General features: G+C 33.0%; 1 protein-coding gene across 1 annotated transcript in view; it reads right to left on the bottom strand.

The window, feature by feature from the left end:
* Nucleotides 1–1,936: 1,936 nt before the first annotated feature.
* MDGA2 (MAM domain containing glycosylphosphatidylinositol anchor 2) overlaps nucleotides 1,937–20,165 on the bottom strand; it is a 778,807-nt gene continuing 760,578 nt past the window's right edge. Inside the window, 3 exon segments of the mRNA XM_041760034.1 lie at nucleotides 1,937–3,902; nucleotides 6,763–6,868; nucleotides 18,341–18,471. Coding sequence (XP_041615968.1) covers nucleotides 3,814–3,902; nucleotides 6,763–6,868; nucleotides 18,341–18,471 — 326 coding nt within the window. The 3' untranslated portion in view covers nucleotides 1,937–3,813.

The following is a 20,165-nucleotide window of genomic DNA, read 5'->3' as shown; positions in this document are numbered from 1 at the left end:
ACTAAGTACTATGAATCATACAAAACAAGAAAACATTTCAAACCAGGGATATATAGCATATTGTAATTCATGATGGAACTAAAAATAGGTAGCAGGAAAAAAAATGACAGCAGGGCTAGGTATGTATATAATGTATGTGAGAGAAGACTCAGATTTTTTTTAAAGCACAAAATAGAAGTTATGTTATTTTTGAATAATGCATAGGCAATGAGTATTTAATATAAATGTCCTACAAATATGATAAAGCTTCATTTTCTCTTTTGAGATTGTTGAAAAGGAATGATATTGGGCACGATTTGGCTCTTCTGGAGACTTTAGTGAATTTGGTGAATTTCAACATATCTAAGATGTCATCAGCTTTAATATGCACTTTTATTTTATATATCACTACACAGAAATGCTACCAATTGGCATTAAAATAGGTCCAGTTGCACAGATGTTAAAATGTGGAAGAATAAGCATCTTTGTAACACAGTAAGCTCCTAATTAATCGGATCAATTACTGACAGTAGGAGATTACATGGTATAATCTTTCTCCCAGAGAATTAAAAGCTCCATTGCCTGATGCCTTCCTATGAAGAAAAGCAACAACAACAAAAAGGGCATCAATACACTCAAAATGTTATCAAAAAGGAAAAGGGGAAATACGTTGGTGAGTTCAACTCATAATAAATACAAGAAATATTAGGAAAAGAAAGGCAGTTATAAGTCCTTGAAAGTCATCATGATTATAACTAATGTTAAACAGGAGATCACTTAACACAGTTTACATTCCACTTACCCCAACCTTTTAAAATTTCCCTTTTCAAAATTCATTTTCACCAAATTAAAGCAACTAAATATTTGATCTGGAGTGAAAAACATTGATTCAGATCCTAAGATTGTTGGTTTATATAAGTCATCCAGAACCCACTTGAGACAGCTATTCTAATTTATTATCATATCAATAAATCTGATTGTTTTGCAGTTCCTCTGATTACCCCTTTGTTCTTGGCATTCATCTGCAATTTTTCAAAAATTTAATCAAAATTAATTTTTGAAGTACCAGCCAGTTCTCAGGAACTTCTGAAGCTTGTGTATTCCTTACTGCGTGAAAGGTTATAGAAAGACTTTATTGTTTCATGAGTGTCTTGTAGAAGGATTAAAACTTTCACTTATAACAATTTCTTTATGCAGGGTTACTAAGGAGAAAAGGATTATTTTCCTGGAAACGACAAATGTCTATCCAAATATTCTGAATATAGATTTTCTTTTTAGTTTTTTGCAAAAGTCTCTCTCAAATCAAATTCAAGATAAGGGAAGAAGGCAGAAATGAACTAAGCCTCTCTTTAGATGAAAACAATTTTATTAATATTACCAGCAACGAGTGTGTAGAAAATCAATTAGGAAGGATGATCCACTAATAAGAGAGAGGGTAGAGAAGAGGTTAGGTGCCACACAAAATGGAAGCCAAGGTGAAGGAAAATTAGTAAATACTTAGCTAAGTGCCCCAAATATTGTTTAATCTCTTTGGTTCGATAAAACAGATGGTTGACTGTAATTTTGAAAATTTTCAATATATCTGATTTGTTCAAATAAGTTATAAAGCTTACTAGTTATGTATGTTTAACTTAAAGGACTTGGTTTAACTTGATTTTGTCACTGCCTAGATACTCCGACTGGTCCCCTCTTTAACTATGAAAATATGCATTAAATTCCAAGTTCACATTTGTTTCATATTTTACTTTCACAAGTTTGCCTTTTGTTGTTGTTACATGTATGAAAAATATGGAAGAATGCATCAGGGGTTCCTATCAAATTCTATCCTGCAGACATTAAAGTTTATGAAGCCCTGAAGATTAATCCCATGGTAACAGAACCAGTAAATTGTATAACTAGTCTCATTTTGGTGACAAGTAAACATTGCTCAACAAACACACATACCGCTTTGCATACCTTACCTGGAAAGAGGCTTTATTGAACATAGCTGTAAAATTATCTTTTAAGTTGAATTACTGAATTTGCACAAACATTTCTACAGAATTTTTTCTTTTAAAAATCAAGCTTTGTCATTTTTCCACTACATTTTGTTGTGCTTTTTATATTAATATTTGCAAATGTTATAATTTAATACTTATATCCCAATTACTTGCATAATCAGTTTTTTTAATCCTGGGGTGTTGAAAGAACATATAATAATAATAATAATAATAATAATAATTAATAATAATAATAATAATCTTCTTCAGACAAAAGTCTTTTTAAATGAAGTTAAAAGCTGAGATAATTTAAGGAAAAAGATCTTCAAATTTTCATAGCCAACAGGTTTAAGTGAAATTTACAATGCATTGGAAAACTGGCTGGTTAAAGGTATGATTTGTCCTCAGGTAGCTCAAAATCATTTTTACAGGTTTTTGTTTTTTTGTAAAAGTGTTTTTAATCTTGGTAAAATAATAAAATAATATTTCACAATTTGCACAGAGTCTGACTAAAGGGCAGAGGCATATTACCCTCAGTGTTTAGAATAAAGCCAGATTTTTCAGGCCCAGTTCCGCTGTAGAGTTTGTATGCACTGCAATCACAAACATTTTCTTGCTCCCTCTAAAGCTAGGGCCAATTTCATTTCAAATGGAGGTTAGAGTAAAAAAATCACTCTTGTGTTTTACCACCTTCTGCGCTAAGTATTATCTTAACAACCTTTTGCTCTGGTTGACCCATTTAATAACCTGGAAGAAAAAAGTGTTGCTCCCATGTCTGGTCTCAATGGAAGTTATTTTCTAATGGACAATAAGCTGAAAGGCCATGGCTGTCTAGGAGGTCAAACAACAAATATCTCGTCTGCATGGGCTTACGCAGCAGCTCCGGTCCTTTCTTCTTCAGAAGCGGCTTTTGTTGGGTTGCCTGTAATTTGCACATTTCGGCTCTGTAGTTTGTTTATAAAATAGTTTTACACAAACCACTCTCAGCAGTGCAAGCTTCTGAGTTGAAAATTATTCAGGCTTGTTTCATTGAAGGCACTTGGTTTCCATGGCAATTTATAAAAGATGGTGGTTTGGTTTCTTCATTGGAACAGATGACTTAGTTTGGGTGTTCAAGTGGCCGCAAGCAAACTCCGATAAGCCTGTGTAATATGTAAGCCCAGGTTTACCATCCTGGATAGTAATGCATGCAAAAAGAGACAGCATATAGTTATCTAGCTTAGCCATGGGAAGAAAACAAATAATAACAATAAAGGTGGGATGGGGACAGTTGGGAAGGAGCATGAATGTTTTAAATAATTCTGAGTTCGGGTAATTTTCAAGGAAGGGTAACAACCAAAGGTAAAAGGGCCTACATTTATTTAATTCTCTACGTAAAACCTTCTTGAAAGGAAAATAAATGCCAGCTCTTCACGTACCCTGTTTACAGTGAGGTTTTTGTTGGCAGGCCATTAGGTTTCCATGGTAACAAGCAAACTATTCATTTGAAACAAAACCAGCCATGACTTTGTGCTTTGACAAGGATTTCTATAGCTTTTTTTTTTTTTTTTTTTTTTTTTCCAGAGTTCAACCAGATGACCAGATGACGCTGTAATCTTTTTAGCCACAAAAGCACCTGAAGGTCTCTTCTCTACTCAGGTCAAGATTATCTTTTATATGTAGTTTGGAATAAGTTATACTTCCATGATGTCTTTTTATCCCCAGTGCCTTAAAAAATTCGTTTTTATTATTTTATTTTTGAGTCAGTAGTCAGTGGAGGAATCTTTGGTAGTTTGTTTTTTCAATGTCCATTTACAAAGACTCTTTCTTCATGCCAGTGCCTGGTGAATCTTTTATAGCCTCTGCCAGGATAAGGTCACCTTCGAGGACTTAAGATAGAGATGAGGACGATGACTGGAAAAAGCCATAGATGTACTAAAATTCCAACAGCACCATCAACAGAATCTAAAGACAAGGAAAATAATGCCAAGAAACAAATAACAAAAAAAGAGAATAAATATTCCACGTAGTTACCGATACAACTCTGATAAACTAATAAAACAATAGTAGTATATGGGAAACATTTTTTGGAAAATACTGTTTTTAATTTGTTTTATTAGTCGATTTCCAAGACATGTGAAAGGAAAATAACTTAAATGTGTGGCTAGAAATTTGATAAAATAAAATATTTTAAGTTGATATGATATACTGTGAAAACTTATCCAGAAAGTATTTGTGTTTGTGGCTGAGCTCAACCTCAGAGTTCTGCATGCCACATGGAAATATGTACACATAAGGGGAGGTGGGCGGGGCGGATGGAGTGACTGGGTAACAGGCACTTAGGGGGGGACTGGATAGGATGAGCACTGGGTGTTATACTATATGTTGGTAAATCGAACTCCGATAAAAAAATATACAAAAAATATTATCTAACATCTAAAAAGTAAAAAACATAAAGCATTTGGCAAGCTCTGCTAAAAAAATAAAAAGGGAAATATGTTCACATAGAAAAGTCTTGGAAATCCTGAGTTCAGTTTTTTTCCAAAGCTTCCAGAAATGATTAAGATTAACCACTTGAGTGAAAAACTACTTTTTATGAAAACTAGGAAGGGATTGTCATGGATAGAAAAATCAGCTACCACAGACCGTGGATTATATATGCTTAGAATGATCCAATATCTTTAAATTGAATAAATAATTATCTCTTTAGTATGGTTTTTAGAAGCACTATGTCATTTATTTAACCAAAAAATCCTTTCCACCATTCTGCGTTAAGAGTCCTATCATAATTGGTGTTTCAAGTAGAGCTTTACATCCAGGTGATACCTCCTTAGAATGTACACCTTGCCCCGGAGGGCTAACATGGCCAAGCCCGATAATTCACTCACCTGGCTTAAATCACAAAATGGCTCTTACCTAGGAGAAAGCTGGGTTTTGAAGGCGACAGACAAACTCAGCTTTAGATAGTGTGGGCCTTAGTACCGTTTACTGCCTGAGAAGTAAATGGGAACCTGAGCAGTTAAGAAGAGGCTTTTGGCTGCCAAGCCGGTTTGTACTTAGAAATTAACATTAATTTAATATTCCCCAAACGCTAATTGTCAAAATGAGCTTAATAAATGCTAGTTAAATGGATATAGAGTACTTTCCCATGCCAAAGAGAAGGGTTTTGTTTAATTAGGGTTGTTTCCTCTGATTTACAGAAGCTAAATAAAAATACTTCCAATGTGTACAGATATATCTTATTTAGAACAGCCACAGATTTCTCTGACTTTAGAGGAGATGAAGTCTGATTTTTAAAGTGTTCTACTCTGTAACAATAAGGTCCTTTGGGGTTTTATCATTATTTCCCTGTTGCTACTCTTAGCACATCTGTTTTCTCCACGAGGTAGTATATTCTTTCTTGCATTCCTCATCTGGAAAGTTTAATTCAAAATTTGAATTTAATTTGTAATAGTTTGGTGATTAAATTATCTACATGTAAGATTTCTGTGTAAGATGGTTAACTACCGTCAGTTACTTTAATGTTATTGTGACTGATTCACATTATGAAATCCAAAAGAAATCCCATTCTCCTCCAACAAGGAGAATATATGTTTTTCTGTGCATTTGACAAACCTACTTCATTTTGGTATTGCTACTGTTTTTTTAAAGCAAAATTAGCCAGACATGGGAGACATTTCTACTAAATTTGTTACTTGAAACGCTAAGTGTAATGACAAAAAGGTGAAAACTGAGCAAAGTAGCTCATTGTTATATACAATCTTAGGTTTTGTCTTTTTACAATGCTTAAAAATGGAGTCAGTTCAGTTCACATGAACAATCAGTAGGTAGTTGCAGAAAATTAACTCTTAACATGTAGACTAATTTCTCACTAAATATACTCAACAAAGACTCTGATCTACTCTAGACTTAAAATGGATTTTCATTCTCTTTTATACATACTAAATAATTGATGAGTTATTTGTGTAAATTTAGCTTAATTGATACCCCTCTATGTAACCACAAAATTAAAGATTCCTGATGGGCCTTTGAAAATACTTTAAGTGGAAGGATCTTTAAAAGACATGATTTTAGTTTTCTCAACTTCACATGGATAATATGGAGATGAAGACTTTAGGAAACAGCTCAACACATAATTCTTATATTTCTTTGCATCCTTTATAGTTTTTAATTTATTTCTTATCCAAAACATATTTGTGGTGACAAAATAAAATTTGAAGATATCATTAAACTCAATCCAAAGTAAAAAATGAAACCAAATTGCTAAACGAGATTGTGATGCACATAGATGAATTATACCAGAATACCAGAAAAAAATGTGCTTATCTATTACTTATTGCATATAGTTAGGCTCTTCACAATAGTGAATCTGTTAAAATGACTGGCAAAAGACAGACCTAGAAAATATATTCATAAATGGGGGAGGGAGGATAAAAACAGCTATGGCTATATAAATGTATGCTGAGTATATAGATCAGCCAAATATTTTTCTTTTAGCTAAATATTTTAATAAAAGTAAAAAAGTCCTCTGAAAATAATAATATAAATTAAACGCTTTTTAAAAATCTTAATTAAAAATCAAAGTGTGCTGGCCTTACACAGACCAAAGCCAAAATTACTTTTATCTTATCTTAGACCAAAATGCCTACCATCAAATTTAATACTTGTTTTAAAGATGTCTTCAAAACTGTAGGGTCTCACATATAAAGAATTTCTAAATTAAGAAACTAAAAATAAGTGAGTTTTAAAAATTAGACAATTTTAGTTTAATAGTTACTATGTTCCTTCAACATCACATCAAACCAATCTAAGAATAGACACTTACTCTTAGTCGTTAGGTCTTGTTTTGCACATTCTCCTTCTGCAATTGATACATCATCAATGGCAATGTCACCTTCTATGCCAGGACCTCGAATACCTTCAAAAATGAGCTACAAATATGAATGAAACAAACCTAAGTGTAGATCTTTGATTTGTAGATGGATTCTTATTGAGAAATTGAAAAGCCAAACCTAAAATTGACACCAATTCTGACATCATTTATCATCAATGGTCTTCATAATTGTTACTTACAAAAAAACATAAATGTTCTTAACAAAACCAATTAACAGGATTGTTAATTAAAACTAGTTTTAAGGAATTAAAAGCTCCATGTTGATTTTAAAACAAAACTAAACTTAACTGGATAATAAAAAAACTACTACTATTATAACCCCTAGCTCTTTTCATTTTCAGGGTTAGGGAAAAATTTTTATCTGAACAGTACTTCTCTGCAATAGACGCCCTCCAAATTTGTCTACACATACAACATTGGTTTTCTAGAAATATTTTATGGAATGAATCAGTTCTGGATTCTTTACAACAGTAGTATGTTTATCAAAGCCCAGAATAAGGGATTACCATCTCTGTGAAATTTGTTTACTCTCTTGAAAAAATATGAATAAGTTTCTCATATTTCCCATATGTTATGATATACCTTTATGATTTAACTTTTCACATTCTATTTTTAAACACCTGAAGATATTTATGGGTTTACTTATGTTGAGTGTTTAATGGCAGACTTTTGCATTTCCAATATCTAGAACAGTGATTGGCACTGAGGTTTAATACATGAAAGTTGAAAGAATAGATTAGTTAAATCAGTCTCCTTTTATTACTCAATTGAATTCTAAATTCAATGACAATATAAGGACAATTAGCAAATTTTTATTATTTAATTTTTACACAAATAAGACTGCTTTAAAATTTTCTCTATAACGCCACAATTATTCCTTTCTTCTAGTAAAACCTTTTAATCCTTTTATATGAAAAGGCAACCTATGCATTTAGTGATTGTATTCACAAAAATTTCTACATGCCAAAAGGAAATATCTAGTTTGGTCTTTCCAAGGAAAAATTAGCTTAATGAAGAGGTGTTTCAAAATCAAGCTGATGTGTGCATTTCCATCCAATTTCTAGCCTTACTGCATTGCAACAAATTAGAAGGAAAGTCTATTTTTATCAATATCAAAATTTTTGGTTTCATTTTTTTTGTCTTTAAAAGTATCTTAATATGGCTCCTTAGAGGCAAGTTTATGAAGATTCTCAGAAAACTTAGGCTACTTTTGAGAAATTGATCTGTTGTTTTCTGATATGCTATCATAATTTTATCAATAGAAATCTCTAAGTGGTAAGTAGAAGCATTAGTTATCAACTTTTGTATTGAGTTCCTTTCCCCCACTTGAATATAGTCCATACGAGCAAAAATAATTTTCATGATTTGGTAGGAAAAAAAAGTTTAAGAAATTTTTATTACTATTGATTTGTGTAGAAAGGGTTTTTTGCTTATCTGTGTTGAGATAAATAAGTTAATAGAGATTGCCAAAAGCCATTTCTTTAAAAACCATCCAAAATGTCATGTATCACTGAAGCCAAAATAAAATGGTGGACTAGAATTAAAATATGATATAGAATCAAGTTAGCAGTATATGGATTCTCAGTCCTCAGAGAAAATTGGCAATGAAACATTACTTTGGCTGCCTGTAAATAAAGATTTGCACTGACTTAGGTAGTGTTCTGAAACTTATCTGGAAAGTTAAAAAATCCTCAGAAGACTGTTTAAATAACAAGGTCCAGGGATCCCTGGGTGGCGCAGCAGTTTGGCGCCTGCCTTTGGCCCAGGGCGTGATCCTGGAGACCCGGGATCAAATCCCACGTCAGGCTCCCGGTGCATGGAGCCTGCTTCTCCCTCTGCCTGTGTCTCTGCCTCTCTCTCTCTCTCTGTGACTATCATAAATAAATAGAAATTAAAAAAACAAAAACAAAAACAAAAACAAGGTCCAAAAATGAGAATTAAAAGAAAACAAATTAATGCTATAAAAGTTGAAGAGCACTTCAGAAAAGGGGAAGTCATTTCAATGACTGTGGAATACTGCACGTTATGGATATCACATAATTTATTTAACCATTGCCCTAGTGATATTGTTAGACTTTAAAATTATTTTCAACTTTTCTGAATAAGGCTGAGATGAATGCATTTTATATTTTATTTTATATTTTTTAATTTATTATTATTTTTAAGTTGACTCCATGCCTAGCATGGAGTCCAATGTGAGCTCAAACTCATGACCCTGAGATCAAGACCTGCACTGAGATCTAGAGTCAGATGCTTATCTGATGGAGCCACCCAGCTGCCCCAAGATGAATGCACTTAAAAACATTAATATACACACTTTCTAAGAGTGCATGGCTCTTTAAGATCATCATAAACCGCCCCTATCAGCATTATTGCCTTTATCCCAACCATGTTTTTTTAGGCCATTAGTATTTATTCTTGTTGGGATATGTGTTGCTTACCTAGTCAAGAATCAATGTTAGAGTAAATCAGTGGTTATTCCCACCCCCTTCTTAGTTTTAATCATGTGATGCTGAATCTTCTCTCCTGAAGAAAACAACATGAATGGAGTTTTATCTTGGAGAAAGTCAGAACTCACAGATTCATGCTGATATGAGTTTTATTCCATAAAATCCAACATGCTCCACTTTGGCCACTTGGCTAATACTTAATTGAATAAAAGTGGAGCATTATTATTGCAATTCTTTCCTTTTTGCAGGTATTATAAAGGATCAAATGGAATAAAGGATAGATTTTTGCCTCCTAGTCAGGTTTTAATCCTGGACTGAAGCAGGAATAGGAATGCATTAGTCTGGAAAATGTGATTTGGTCAAGAGGAAACTTCCTCAGCAACCAAGAGTTTTAATTTTAAAAAATGGTGTGGATAGGGACGGTTGTAAGCCTTACTTGTAGAGTGCATTAAGGGGTTTGCAAGGCAGCCACAGCAAAGAAGGGGACTGCATTCCCATATGCTTTCAATGGAAAGTGAGGTGTTGGTGAGGAGACTGGATAAGGTAGATAAGAATGTTCTGCACATGATCACACTTGAAATTTAAACAGATGAAGTTGAAATCATAATCTTTTCATTGGAAAGAACACTGGTGAAACAGGTTTAGGAATACATGGATTTTCCATCTTGGGTATGTAGAGGTGAATAAGTGATAAAATTATCCATCCAAGTAGTTTTTGTCATTTAAAGGACACAATTATTTTCACTTAGCAAGTTCTGGTAGCCTGGAGGTAGGTGTCAACATAAAAAAGGTGGGATTATTAAAAACAATGAAAACTAAAAGGTTTAAGTCACCATATTTTTTTCTGAACTTTTCAAAGCTTCTTGCCCTGGAATGATGCTGCCATTGCTCAAAGCATTTCAAAATTTCTTACACTGACTTTAAATTATTAATCGTGCTTCCTTTTCCCATTAACTTCCATTTACCCTCCCTTCCTCCTGCCTCCTTGTGCAAGTGAGACCTAGCCTTGTGCTTAAACACAAGGTCAAAGACAGAGTCCTGAAGCAGAGAGATTGTGAAGGATGCTGCTATACTTTCTTGAGAGGAAGAGTTAAATGTCAGAGTAGATGGACCGATGCAATTTAATGTGTGTGCTGCCTCCCTGCAATATATTTACTGTCAGTGGGTAGCTGGTGGGACAAGAAAAATACAAATCAAAGAAAGTTGAATTGTCATGTGTCCAGAGGACTGCCTAAATCTAGAACATTCTCTTCTATGCATATTTCATCCCTTGTTGATCCTGAATGAGTTAAGTGTTACAGTAATAAAAGTTGGCTGATTTGTAGACCTATTATTTACATTCATCTGTACAACTATGGATAATACAGTTTGTCACTGAGTAAGGCAACTGAATTACTTTCTGTATAAGCATAGCAGGTGTTTTATATATCATGTGTGGAAATAAATTAGAGAAGTTTTGTATATTATGTGTGGAAATAAATCAGAGAATTACAGTAGTTATTAGTAGGATGATAAAAATAATTTCTGGCAATTAGTCTCTTGAGACAGTTACATAATTAGTGTTTTTAATATTTATTCGTAATCTTGTGGCGATAGGGAATCCAATTCAGAATGTGAGAGAAATACTGTAGTCCTCCTCAGGGTCCTATTTGAACATGAAGAAAAAGATCCTGTGCAGGATGTTTGTTTACTTTTAATTTCCATAGCAGTTTGGCTTTTAAGAAGATACAGATTTTTTTTTTACCTCCTACTAATTCTCACAAAGAGATATTTATTGCATTGTTCTTTTTATGTTCTGAATTCCAATTCCAACTATATCTTTGAATTATTATAACAAAATTTTATAGATTCTAATACACCCATAAGTGGCTTCTAGACTAAGCCCTAGAGGAATACTTTTTCCCTTATATTTCTTATTGTTAAGTAGATAATAGAAATAAAATGCATTAAAACTCAATTTAAACATGTACCTTGGCCAAACTTTCAATTGTTTACAAAAATAAATCCTTGGTGACAAACATCTTTTTCTCAGTCATAAAAAGGAGAAACCATAACAATTCATTATGATATATCTCAACTTGGAAGCTGTAATCTGTATGCAATGAAAAACAATCTGATTTTTATTCATTTAGAAAAATGCTCTCTAGTTTAATAGGTTAAATTTTGTCATATTTTTATGAAGTACCATCATGATTCTGATTCCTATTACATTAGAGGAATAAAACTATGTTCCTTTCCTCTTCAGTACTTCTGAAATGCATCTAGTTTAATTGCCATGAAGAAGGAATTAATGGCATCTATATACTTGGGGAGAAACTGTTAAAGTTTAGGTTTCCTAAGAGGGGGCTCAATTTATGCAAAACCTGTCACACAATCACACTGATATTATTTAAAATGGTTTGCCTTAACTGAAATGACAAGTTTTAAATTTTATATGTTTTCACAGTATGTGCTTGCAATTCGGCAAACTTAATACGCAAGAAATACTGCATGATTAGAAAATTAACTCTTGATGGGTACATTCAAATAAGAAGTTAATAAAATGTATGTGGACTTGTGTTATTACAATGACACCACACAAAATTATTTTAATCCATTGATTGATAATTTCTTACATATATTATAGTGCTTTAAAGCTTATAGATATATATATGTCAGTATAGAGGTATATAAATGATGCTATTGAAGGCTGTGTTCCAAAATATTTTCTCACTAAGGAAGGAAGAGCTCCATGCAAAAGTAATGAGTGAAAGACAGGGAGTCAAAGAATACGATGCACTTCTGATGATGTGACTTCAATGTTAATGATGCCTTCTGCAAATGTTCACAGCAAGTTTTCTTCAAGACAAGAGATATATTGCTTCTGATTATTGCTGCTAAGGCAAGCACAAAGTCTAAGAATGCAGTTTGAAAACTGACAGAGTACATCACTTGCAAAAATTCCAGGATACAAATAAAGTCCAAAATAGCTATTAACATTGGAAAATGTTTCCAGTGGTACTTTGGGAGCCACTGCCATGTCTATATAATGGCCCTGGAATTTGGCTCAGAATGCCAGATATATATCTACATGATTATGTGTTATATAATAAGGAGGACAATATATTCCATATCATTATCATTACTAGGTAGATAAGCATGAAGGCAGCACAATGTAATAAGAGAACTAAAATCTCTTTTCAATCCCTATTTAATGTTAAGGATTTATGTGATTTAAGATAAACGTCAAAATGTCTCAAAATCATTTTGAAATCTTTAAATGAGCGCATAAGAGTAGAAGATATCCAGAGTTCCTTTCACCTATAACAAGAAAACATAAAGACTGTATTTTATGTTTTCAGAAAGTCTCTATATTTTCCCCCTGGAAAGCATTTGGAATATACTATGAAAAGAATTAAAGCATTAAAGAGGATGGTTAAATATTTTTCTTGGTGTAACATAAATTATAAGCAACATTCTAAGATAACGCTGTATCAATTTTACTTTTTTGGAGATTTTGCTGTAATCCTCCCAAATCCTGCAAAATATATTTTCATCACAAGCACTGATCATACTAAATTAATTCTTGACAAAGAGCCCCAAAGGGAATTTCAGTAGGATAAAACTTCTATTTACCCTGAGAAGTACTACACAATTTTATTTTCCTCTAAGCAAACTAATTGGACACACTCAAACAAAGGACTTTGCAAGTGGTTGTTTTTTAAAGGGTTTATAAATCAAAATAATTTAAACGCATGCAACTCCAAACAAATAAAACAACCTAAGTGTCAGTGCAGCAGAGGCTCAAAATCACTTATATCTCATTTAAAATTCCAAGAGGTATGGGATATCCTTTCCACTTGAATTAAAGACATTCTACAATGCCACAAAGCTACATTTGAGTAATATTAAAACTTCTCAGAACTTAATTTATATGTTAATATATTCTGTGCAGTTTTGACTGTGCTTTCCTGGTAGGCATCACATACCAAAGCAAGTATTTCTGAAAAGCTTGACAGTTTACAAATGATTTTTGAGTAAAAAATGCTTTGTCTGAAAAAAAGTTCAAAACAATGAAAAACTCAAAACCAAAACAGAATAAAAGCAAAATATGGGGTAGACTGATGTAGTTGTGTTTCATGTCTCCTTCAAAAATCAAGACTAATGACACAATAGTCATAACACTTTAGTCAACAGACCTAAGACCTGTAGTCAACAGACCTAGAAATATGTCAGAGAAGAAAGAACATCCAAAATAAGAATATGATTTTATGTATCTTATTTTTGACTGGTAGTTTAAATAGCTTTACAATGCTTCATTAAAAACTGCTATTCTTAAAACAAACAAACAAACAAACAAACTACTACTCTTCATTTGCTTCCAGCCAAGACAGATTTAATAGGAACTCGATCTATCTTCTCATCAGAAAAAGCCAAATAACTGGATAAAATATATAAAACAATAAGCATTAGGTAATGAAGAACAATGATCGATGAGTGATAGGAATCAAACAAAGTGAGCCCTATGACTGCCCTATATAGAACTGATAAATCATGGTGCAAGCAGAAAGATAGAGCTTGGTAGAAAATCTCAGTTGAGATAGAGCAGAGAGTCTAAAGACTCCAAAGCAGTGTGCAGGGTAAAATACATGCAAGGACAGAGTTCAGAGATCTGCAGAGAGTCTCCCTCGAGTATTAAGCAAGGTAGTGATCAGAACGTGAATGTGCAGTAACCACCCAACAATTGGGAAAGAACCAGAGGGATGCATTTAAGGTAACAGTACCCAGCTCACCTGGACTTGGAAAACCTCATAATTCATGGGGCATTGGACAGAGTACTCAAAAGACTCTTGCCTTGGTAGTGAGAAATAATTAGCCATATATTAAACACCACTTCAGTCTCTCCTAACAAATCTTAAAAGCAAGACCAAAAATGATCAAACTCTCCAAATAACTACATTCCAAACAAGCTCAAGAATATTTTTAGAAGTATAAAAATATCCAAGTATTTTGTAAAACTATAAGGATTTTAGCTCTCAAAGTAAAATTCCAATGTCTAACACCCAATCAGATTACCAGACATGAAAAAAATGGAAAAATGATTTGTAATGAGGAGGAAAAAACAGTCAAAATCCACCAAGAGCTGACACAGATGTTAGCATTAGCAGACAGTGACATTAAAACACCTACAATGGTCTGGGTTTCATATATTCAAAACATTAACCAAAGATGTGGAAAATATTTTTTCAAAGACTCAAGCTGAACTTATAGAGGTGAAACATATAATTGTTGAGATAGAAAATACACCGAATATGACTGAAGGCAGATTAGACATTGCAGAATAAATGATTAGTGAATGTGAGGACAAAATGGAAACTATACAAAGGGAAAGGCAAATAAAAATATATTTAAAAACACTAAAAAAGCATCCATGAGTTGTGTAATACCTACATATGTGCACATAAATAAGGAGTCTTATATAAATACATAAGGTGTTGGATTAGAGTCTTAATCTAACATCTTATTAGAGGAGGAACAAAAATATTTGAAGAAATATTAGCCAGACAATGCTTAAATTTTATAGAAACTATAAACTCACAGATCTGATATCAATAAACCACAAACACATTAAAAATGAAGAAAACTACCCAAAAGCATGTCACAGTTAAATTGTTCAAAACCAGTGATAAAAAGAAAATCTTTTTTTTATAAAGAGAAAATCTTAAAAGCAACTAGTCACATTACATATAGGATAAATAAGAATTTGAGCAGATTTATTCTTAGAAACAATGCAAACAAAAAGGCAGCAGAGCCTCTTTAAAGTCCAAAAGGAAAAACTAGAATACTATACTCAGAGGAAATATCTTTCAAAAAATGAAGATGAAATGGACTTTTTCAGAAGTACAAAAGGTGAAAAGAATTTATGTTTAGCAGACCCACACTACAATAAATGTTAAAAGAAGTCCTTCAGGCAAAATAAAATTGATACTAGATGGAAATATGCATCTACAAAAAGGAACAAAAAGTACCAGAAATGATAACTACTTTGAGCACCAACTATGCAAACACAGTCCGATTTCTCAGTTGGAATGAGGAGAAGATTATAGAGAAGAGAGTTCTCCAACGTTTGGACTATTGTGAAAAAAACTTTATTCATTTGAACATTATTGAACATCTGCTTTAAACATTCTTATAAATCTCTTTTTGTGAATTTAATATGTAAATCTCCAAGGCTGCAGAAAATTGGTTGTCATTTGTAGTGAGTTGTAAAAATGTTCTACTCTGAATTTACACTGACCACATCTTTCCTGATAACAAAAGACTAATTCATGTCTTGAAATCCTTTCTCTAAGTCAACAATTCTGGTAACAAGATGCAGTGGAGTAAGATGGGTCAAATCACAAAGCAAAACAATTCCTTTCTCTCAGATTGCAATCTCAAACTGGGGCTGACCCTGCCTCTCATTTCTTTCCTCTATGAAACTCCCCTCATTGCTTATATCCAGGGGGGCATTTCCTCTGGATTCTCCATGCTGTTACATCCTGAATGAAGAAACATTCCCTTGCAAGAACAACAAAAAAACCAAAATAAAACAAAATTCATACTTTCTCTAATGTGAACAATTATAGAATAAAATAACTATTTGCATATATATGACAATTTAATATCTATTTGTAGGTTATTTTATTAAATCTTAGTAGTTAATTTTTTAAAAAATTTTACCTACTTATTAGAGAGAGAGAGAAAGAGAGAGAAAAATAGAACATAAGCAGTAGGGAGAGAGGGCAGAGGGAGGAACAAACTCCCCATTGAGTGGGGAACCCGACATGGGGCTCCATCCTAGGACCCTGGGATCATAACCTGAGCTGCAGGCAGAAGTTTAAGTGACTGAGCCACCCAGGTACCCCCAGAGTAGTGAATAATCTTAGTTAAGATGCTGGTTTTCCTGATTTTCTAACTACCTTACACAAATCTCTCAAAGGTAGGCACTCTCTGTAATGACTAGCCCACTGGACTCAACTTGCTTCTTATTTGAGTATCACTGTCTTTAGACTCTGTGGGCATCAAACTTTCCCAAATCTCCTTCCTTTTAACTCTAAAACATACTAAAAAATAATACTTAGGAATGAGGTCTTCTCCCACAGTTGATATTACTAGGTAGTGTTCTGCATGGTTCCATCATTTAATCACTGTTCACATATTTCCACCTTCCCTTGGAAATATCAACCACTCCCATATTTCTAGGTACCACAGACAATCCGTTGACTCACAAATGTGTATGTCTCCAAAGCTTTAGATAAACGTGTACAGCAACCTGCACACTTTTAAAAGGATACTTCATAGGCATTTTTATTAACATGTCCAAAATAGAAGCAACCATATTCATCCCTGAAGCTTGTCTCTTTTCCTTTTTTTGTTTTTTAAGGTAATGTGTAGCACAAGCATTACCCAAGACTCCTAAGTTAGAAACTTCTTAGTCATTTATGGCTGCTTCCCAAATTCCCAACATAAAATTGTTCTGCTAGCTTTCACACCTAAGTATATCTAGAAATCATCCCTTTTTTTTAATACCACTTCCCCAATTTGTCCCTTCAACATCTTTTATGTGAATTTTACAGGTCCTAATTGGTTTGCCAACCTAGTTTTGCCTCTTTGAAGCAGCAACATGACTACTATACCAGGTAATCCCCAGAGTAAAATCTTCCAGTGACCCCCCCATTACCCAAGCTCCATAGATTCCTTAACCTCCAATAACATCAGTCTGATTTATCTTTATGTATCAAAGTCCAGAAAAGTTTTTCTGCTTCCCTGACAAATTGTATGGTATACAATGTCAACGTCTCTCTCTGTTCACTCTGAACTCTGCTGCAAAACTAATGTTAGCTTTTTCTCTGCTTTGCAATCCCTCTCCTTGGTTCAGCCTTCACTTCATACAGTAAGTTTTTCTTGACTTTCTTCCATACTCTTCTTGTTGGTTGGGTGTGCTCATAGAACCTTGTGCATACCTCCATTACTGCAATTTTTATAGTATGAGATGTCAGTGTTTACATGTATATTTCTACTAACCTGAGGTAAACAATCATTTTTAGATCTTCAACCTAGCAATGTTCCTGGCACACAGAAGTAGCTCAAAAAGTATTTATTGAACTGTTCATTATGATAATAAAGAAGTGCTCAATAGTGAAATTGAAAGTACTCAATTATTAAACCAATGTCTATGGCAATAAAGGAGTATCCTGAAGGAAACATTAATATAACTATTCTCTTAAATACTTATTGTATATATATTTGACATATAAGTTTATGTTAGTGAGGCAGTCACATAGGAAGCAAAAATATCTCTTGAAGTACTTTGAAGAAATCACTGATCTGAAACAAACACTCAAGGTGAGTACATAAAATATATGTATTATATATATAGTTATGAAAATCACTAAACTACATTATTTTCTTCACTGAAACAGTTTTGTGAAATACAAGCCATAATGGCCATTTTTATAGTCATTGAAATGTCTATCATATATTTTCAGCTAACTTTCTTAATTCAATTAAGCCTTATTTCTCTAAGTAAGCTTACTTCTCTTTCAAAACAAAGAAAAATAGCTTCTTCAAAGTTCTCTGACTTTGTAATCAAAGTGATAAATTACTAAAACGGCATTACCTCAAAGAGACACATTGTGCTAAAGTATGTAAAATTCCATCAAGTAAAATTCAAACAGATTAATTGAGAATTGACTATCCAGCTTCCTTTATTATAAGAACCTGTGTTATTTATCTTCAGGAAACAAAATATACACATGTTATTTTATAGAAATGGATTATACTTTCTCCAGGCAAACCATTTGGATTTTGAAAGACTATTATTCAAACATGTTATTTGCTAGGTATTAATAAAAAGGGGGCATTTTCTCTGTAAAAACAGCTTTTAAAACTAAAGAAAAACTTAATACTGTCGTTTTTGTGATGCTCATATCACAGAATTTCTGAATGTTCATATCCCAAAGTTTACTCAAGGTATGCCTTTAAAATTATGCTCATGTGCAGCAGTCTCTTCACAGAAATGATGGTTCTTTTCTTACCTGAAATGAAGTAATTGGATATATATTAACATGAGCCTCATTCCACCGTTGACCTTTATTCCCACTTGAAGACCACAGTGGATTCTCTATCGTTGTTTGCCCTTTCAAACGCAGATAAACATTTAGAACACCTAAAAATAACAATGACATTTTATTTTGTATATTTATTTTTGTTTCACATTTGTTCCTCCTTGACCTAACACTTGTAAACTGTTAACAATAAAATTCCTCAGAACACTAGTCTTTCCTCCTTTCTTCCCTTCTCATTCCTAATCTTGCTTTTATGACGTTTGGTAGGCCTCTAAAGACAATTATGTCCTAATCCCTTGAATCTGTGGTGTTATTTTATATGATAAAAGCAGCTTTGCAAATGTGAGCAAATTAAGGATCTTAAAATGGGTAAATTACTCTAGATTATCTGGTGGGTCTTAAATGTAATCCCATATATCTTTATAAAATGAAGGCAAGGAGATTTGATACAGGAGAGAAGGTGTTGTGAACGAAAAAGAAGATACTATGTGGCTGGTTTTGAAGAAGAAGCCACAAGCCAAACAGAGGCAGGCTCTATAAACTAGGGATTATTCTCCCCTAGAGCTTTTAGAGGAACTAGCCCTGTTGACACCTTGATTTTTAGCTCCATGATATTCGTTTTGGATTTCTGTCTTCTGGAACTGTAAGATAGTGCATTTGTCTTGTTTTAAGACACATAGTTTATGGTAACTTCTTTGTTATGGCTGTAACAGATGTGTTGTACTGAGTGACTTGCACAAAGTCTGACTCTTATTGCCTTGTCTTATATTACCAATTATAATCTCTTTTTCAATTTACTTTTCATCCAAGTCTCATTTTCTTCTAAAAGAATTACTTGAAGATAAAATAAGAATAAGCTCGTTACATGATTTGATATATTTCTTTCAACAGTTTCATGTTCTGCACATAGTAAAAATAGTAGTGGTGCTGATGATACTAATAAAACACACGATATGTTAAACACTTACTCCAGATAAGGAATTAATCCTCTCCACAATCCTATGAAGTACAACTATAGAGAAAACTTAGAGTGGTTATTTGATCAGTTCCTACAGTAAGTAAATAGCAGAGGCAAAATTTGAACCCACAGATTAGAGTCTGATATATTGATCACTAAGCAATCAGTATTTTGATACACTTAAACAGTTTTATTGAGATATTACTTACATGCAATAAAATCTCCCTTTTTAAATGTACAGCTCAATAACTTTTGATTGATATGTATTGTAGTGTAAGCGCCACTCCATCAAGATATGGAATATTTCCATCTTCCCAAAAAGCTCCCTCACTTTCCTTTGCAGTTAATCTTCGTAGCCCTTGTTCCTCTGCCAGGCAACTACTGACAAGACTTTCTTGACTAACTAATGATTTTTGCCTTTTCTAGAATTTCATATTACTGAAATTACGCAGTAAGCATATTTTTGTGTGCCTCGCTACTTTTCTTCAACATAACTTCTCTTATATTTATCTATGTTATTGCGTTTGTCTTCTAATTTTAGTTCATTTATTGTTACTATAGTTTTTGATATGTTTGGAATTAGGTATATCATCTTATTTGTTCTCCACTTGTCCCTTCTGTTTTTTTGTTTTTTGTTTTTTTTGTTTTGTTTTGTTTTTGTTTTTTTTTGTCCTTTGCAGCTCTTTCCCTTCTTTCTTTTCAGTTGACATTATTTTATTTTTTTAGGTTTCAATTTATTTCTTGTACTGATTTTTAAATCTTCCTTTTAAATTGTGTTTTAGTCTTGTTTCAGAGCCACAAAAGGTACTCATAAATTTCGTAGTCTAATTATTGTCA

This window comes from Vulpes lagopus, chromosome 6 (assembly GCF_018345385.1).
Source record: "Vulpes lagopus strain Blue_001 chromosome 6, ASM1834538v1, whole genome shotgun sequence".
NCBI lineage: Eukaryota > Metazoa > Chordata > Mammalia > Carnivora > Canidae > Vulpes > Vulpes lagopus.
This window is presented reverse-complemented; position numbering and strand designations above follow the sequence as displayed.